This window comes from Polypterus senegalus, chromosome 10, assembly GCF_016835505.1.
Source record: "Polypterus senegalus isolate Bchr_013 chromosome 10, ASM1683550v1, whole genome shotgun sequence".
Lineage (NCBI taxonomy): Eukaryota > Metazoa > Chordata > Cladistia > Polypteriformes > Polypteridae > Polypterus > Polypterus senegalus.
This window is the reverse complement of record NC_053163.1, coordinates 181123371-181129210: the sequence shown is the minus strand read 5'-3', so window position 1 is coordinate 181129210 and position 5840 is coordinate 181123371. Positions and strand designations below refer to the sequence as shown.

The following is a 5840-nucleotide window of genomic DNA, read 5'->3' as shown; positions in this document are numbered from 1 at the left end:
TAATAAATAATAATAAAGGTACTAAATAAATAATAATACATTGAGGTCGTCCTTTTGAAGCTTGCCTTTATTTATGCGCACCTTTATTCACTGCGCCCAATTGAGCTCGCCTTTATTTACGTGCCCTTATTGAAGGATACCAGAAAAGAGGCTCTGTAGGATGGCTGAGGACTGAGTACTTCCTGTATCCACTCTATGTGTGTGTGTGTGCGTGTTTGTATGGAGGAATCACAGGTCAATTTTTAAAGATTAATTGTGTGATTATATTAGGCTAGTCAATGTACTTTAGGCACCCAAATTAAACGTATACAATTGTGGTTGACAGCACTGATTTAGTAAGTTGAGATTTTGCTGTTACTTCTGCCGATAGGTCAAGTACAGAAATGCCTGTGGCAGCATAAAGACTTGAATGCACCTGGCATGGACTTTTCTTTGGCATCACTGTGGGATTCGGGGCCCATGCTTGTGATCCTCCTTCCACCTCTAGCATCTGAGTGATGGAGGTCAGGCGCTATACTACCAGGAGGGGTAGGGGAGGGTGTGGAAGAGGAAAAGCTGCACACCGGTCAGCTCTGGGTGGGAGCCTCTGCTCTCTGTTCTGCAGCTGAGAACTGGCATCCATTGGCAGACTCTGAGCCTGTAATGTAAGGTGTCAATGTTATATACTCAGGGGGCTTTCCAACCCACCCATTGGCAACTAGAGCTCTGCTATCACACTGACATCACAAAGCTTTGGGGGAGAAAAAATTAAAAGTCAGCTTAAGGAAATTTGGGGGGAAAAATCTGACCAACAAGGTGACTGGTAAGCAAATTCACTGTAAAAACACTTTGGCGAATTTCACCGGTTACTACAACTCCTAAGATATGATAGACTTATTTTCAGATGTCACCCATCCATATTAATGTTTCTATTGTTTCCCTGAAGATTGATCCTTTTGAGAATATGGCTGAGCTGGGACAGTTGTAATTCAGATTGAAATCCACACTGCATCTGAATGTACTGTGAATGGTGCCACTTTAGAGCTGGTCCTACAGAATAAGAACAATAAAGAAATAAAAAGCAGAAAACGGAAAATGCGCAACTAAACTTTATTAATAAACAATTTTCTTCCAAAACAATGCCATACTGATGTATTTTCGTTCCATAACCACAAAGTAAAAATCTCAGATATACAGTACAATATTTAAATGTCCTTATTTATTGTGAAATGTGATTAAATGAATAACGTGCATGCTCACCCTTCTACAAAATTTTAGTGATCATGCAATCACTTTAGTGACTGAACTGGAATAGAAACCATAGAAAATGGTTAAGCTTGAGATGACAGACCTGCCCTACAAAGCACAAGGTGTCATATTTTTAACTTCATCACGCAGAAGCACATTCCAGTTCTTCTTAAAATAATATTATGTTAGAAATTCACTTACTATCTACAGCATTCCCTTCCTACTAAGAGGAGGCAAAGTAAGCCAAAGATCCAACTTGTACAGTATGCTTTGAAACAGGACACCTAAAGACATAAATCAGGAACCTCTTAACAAAATATACCTGTTTATGTGTTTGGAGGGCGTCCTACATTTGAGAATGTGTGGAATGCTGGTGGGTGAAATGTTTATTGAGACGTGAACATCGCGGGCTAGAACAGGATACCACGCAGACATGTAGACGGACACTGTGATGGTCTCCTCCACATACCTATCATCAACCTTTAATTTCACAATGAAGTAGCTCCAGCTCCACGGTCCATTTATCTGACTTTGCCAGATTGTTATCGCACAGCTTCTCAAGAAAAGAAAGGAAAAAAACAGAAGCAATTTTCTCTCCTTGGATTGTTTCTTCTGCGTTCAGAAACAAGGAAATTAAAGAAATTCTGGCAATGCTTAACTGTTGCAGACCAAACCAGGATAAAGTCAGCGATAAAGGCAGGTGTACTTGGAGGTGAAAATCGTTTTAAAAACAAGCAGAGCAGTTCACTTCATTTCAAGTCAGCAAACGATGTAGTCATTCAATCGTGTCAGTCATTCGCAGTACAACACCTGGTTTAGCTGCCGGAGATGAACGCTCTTCCAGTCACTCAATAGACAGATTTCGTCTTTTGTGGCTGGGATTTGTCCTCCTTCCTTTCTTAACTGAGAAATGCTTCATCCGGGGGAGCATAAGAAAATCCTAAGAAAGCACCTGAACCACTTGAAGCCGAGCCAGAAGCCAGATCAGGGGTTCGACTAACAGAATTCGGCACTGCCTCCTTTGTGAACTCAGGATCGATGTGCCGGATGTCAGCAGGGCCATTCTGAAAGGAGAAACAAGAAAACATGTAGTAAAGATTAAACCACGGCAGTCGGGGCATTGCAATTCACTAGCTCTAAACAGAGCAGTCTAAGGCCGGGATTTACTTAAGGCTACGTGACATGCTAGCTTGAGGACGTTGCTCTTACATAAGCAGTGTACTGACTGTTCTTGCATCTGCAGGATTCCACCAGGTGGCAGTACGAGAAATCATCACAGGGGAGAAAACAACATCCGGTTTAGCTGAGTTGTGAGTTGAGGGAAGAATTTTGTTAAAAACAAAGACGGCAACCACGACACAGACACATGCCAGCATTTGAGTGTTTGATAATTGGCTTCACCGTATTGAACCATCCATTGTGGTATCTGGCCGGTTTTTCATCCCGGCCAATACCCCCAGGCCGCCAGATGGAGCCCTCCCTACAGTATGGATGTGCTCCAAAGACCAGCAGGGAGTCATGGACTTTGTAGTTTTTATCCTCAGCCCTGCTGGATACCACAGGGGCTGCAAGAGGGAGCTGCAGGGAGGACCGAAGATTCCTTTGTGCCCTATAACCCGGAAGTGTGTCAGAGGAAGAGCGACGTGCTTCCGGGGTGAGAAGAAAAGGACTTGTACCTGACCCGGAAGTGATTGAGAGTCACATGGACTGGTGATTGGAACAATTCCGGGTCAGGATATATTAAAGGACTATGAGAGCTCTCAGACGGCGAGCTGAGCTGGGTGGAAGGGTGGCAACGCATCTGGGAGTTGGAGGATTGTATTATTGTGGTTATTGTGTTGGTATAAGTATAATGGAGGAGAGGGTGCTTTGTGCACTGTGGCAATTTAATAAAGTCAACGATTGGACTTTTACCTGGTGTCTGGAGTCGTGGGCAGGGGTTCAAGGGAGCGATAGCGCCCCCTATCTGTCACACCATGAAACACCGAAGCACGCACATCGATCCTGTTGGAGTTGCCACCACATGTTGATAGTACACAATGATGCTGACGTCACGTACCAAAGCTTGCACACACATACGCCACCCATACTGTTGCTGGTACTGCAACACTCACACATGTCACGTTAATTTCTGATGACGTGCTCAAAGGAACGTTGGAAAAGCGCGGCGTGTAAGCGTTCTGAGCATGAAGTATAAACCGGCCCTAAAAGCCATGTCACAATGCACGACTTTTCCAACGATTTTTAGTCACATACTTCATTTACATAATCTTAGTGAGTCAGAGGCAGATGCGACACACTCCCTTGACTATCAGGCATGTAGTGTGACATACTGTGCGACTCATCCCAACAAGTCTGTGACCAGGTTTGATTTTGCCTTAAGTTGTAGGGGTGGGCAATGTGTGCGTGACAGCTGAGAGCCAATGAGCTGGGAGTATAACATATACAGTATAATGCAAGCTACAATTAATGAGGAACGCAGGGGTTTTGGATTTCACAAAGAGAAGAGAGGCTTGTCTGTTTGATGTCTCATGTTTTATGTACCATGATAGAATGGAAAAAAGAAAACAATTTGGATGTGAGCGTCAGTAGGCTTTGGTAGGTTACTATTCTATATCATTTCAGTCATTATTTACCGCTATGATGCTGATCTTTCTGATCATAAAATAGGTCATTACGCTCTCAATTGATGAGAAGAATTCAGAATTAATTGCACAATTACGGTATTTGAGGGTTCCTCTAGAGTGCCTCTTTCTCTTACACGATTTGGCTCAAAAATTAATCAGCACATCGTTATCTCATAACAGGCTTAAGTTTCGAGTTTGTTATTTTTCCATCCAGCTGTTTTACCTCTTGACACACACACACACAGACAGACAAAATCCATCATCGAGATATCGATGTTTCAGTATCAGGAGACTCTAAAATGTTAAGATCCGTTGAAATTTTTGATGAATCTAAAGCTTTTGCTTCTTTCCCATAGATGATAGGTTATGATGGGGGAGAGTGCAAAGCAAAAATGAAAGGCAGAGATGCTACTGAACGTGCTGTACCTGTAAACCCTTTGCACAGATCCCAGCTCTGTCAGACAGCATCGATACAGGCTGTAAGAAAAAGGGGTGAGCCTGTGTCGCTTTGGAAATATGAAACTGTGCTATAAAGTCATCACATGATCCACATTAATACTTAGTTGGACACACTCATGTAACAGAATCAGCAACTGCGGTCATCAAGTTTGATGTCCACTACAACAACAACAACATTTATTTATATAGCACATTTTCATACAAAAAGTAGCACAAGGTGCTTTACATAATGAAGAATCTATACTAATAAAAGGCAAAGCCCTCACTCACTCACTCACTCACTCACTCACTCACTCACTCACTCACTCACTGACTCACTCACTGACTCATCACTAATTCTCCAACTTCCCGTGTGGGTGGAAGGCTGAAATTTGGCAGGTTCATTCCTTACAGCTTCCTTACAAAAGTTGGGCAGGTTTTATATCGAAATTCTACGCGTAATGGTCATAACTGGAAGCAGTTTTTCTCCATTTACTGTAATGGAGATGAGCTTCAACGCCGTGGGGGCGGAGTTTCGTGTGACATCATCACGCCTCCCACGTAATCACGCAGTACATAGAAAACCAGGAAGACCTGAAAAAAGCGCTGAAGAAAACATGCATTATATAATTGAGAAGGCAGCGAAACAATAAGAAGCAAGCGAAAGTGACATATACAACCATATTCATGAGTTCTGCTACTGAAACAAAGCACGATGTAAACCTACACTTTAAAGTAAGTTCATAGACAGGCTGCCGCAGGCGTTTGTAATTTAGTGCCTGCCCATATAAGGCCGTCCGTCAGCGGCAATCCAATAGCAAACTGCCACGGGTAAATATTCACGGGTGAAGGACTGTGCTTATGGAGAGGAAGATGAGATGGTCAGGGTGGTGTTTGACACAAACTCAGCGAAACTGCGAGAGAAAGTTTTAAGTGCCAGGACTAAGGTAACATTAAATACAGCCATGGACATAGCACGAGATGGCACCAGCACAGCTGGGAACCTTCGATGCAAGTACACCGAGTGGCTCACGTGAACTGACGCAGTGCACAGATAAAAGGCAACAGTTCCAAAGAGCTGAACAAAACACAATTACACAATTGAAAAGGCAGCAAAAAATATGAAGCGTCTGATACATACAAGCATATTCATAAATCCAGCTACTGCGGAAACAAAGCACATGGTGGAAAAAGTCAATGTCCCGCTAAAGGAAGACAGTGTAAAAAAAACCCGTGCATGCAGTGTGTCAGGTCTCAGATAAAGAAGAAGACGAGCTGTTTATTGATGCAGTAAGAAACGAATCGATGAAAGAAACCTGTCATCTTTACAACGATTGACAAACACGGAATGTAACTTGAACACAACACATCCTACAAATACGAACCTGATTGAAAGAAATAATGATAATCAAATCCTTGATGACAGCAACACTCAGTAACACTCACAAAACAAATACTGTATATTGACAGTCATGTTACGTTATTTTTAAAATGTTTCCTTTTCTTTTTCTAGCTTTTTTAACACACTACTGAAGTCTGAAAAAATAT

General features: G+C 42.4%; 1 protein-coding gene across 2 annotated transcripts in view; it reads right to left on the bottom strand.

The window, feature by feature from the left end:
* Positions 1-1075: 1075 nt before the first annotated feature.
* The window catches only part of sgk2a (serum/glucocorticoid regulated kinase 2a), a 90569-nt gene continuing 85804 nt past the window's right edge, over positions 1076-5840 (bottom strand). For both annotated transcript variants that reach the window (XM_039767906.1, XM_039767905.1), the window contains exon 14: positions 1076-2291. In XM_039767906.1, coding sequence (XP_039623840.1) covers positions 2127-2291 — 165 coding nt within the window. In that variant the 3' untranslated portion in view covers positions 1076-2126. The remainder of the gene's footprint in view (positions 2292-5840) is intronic.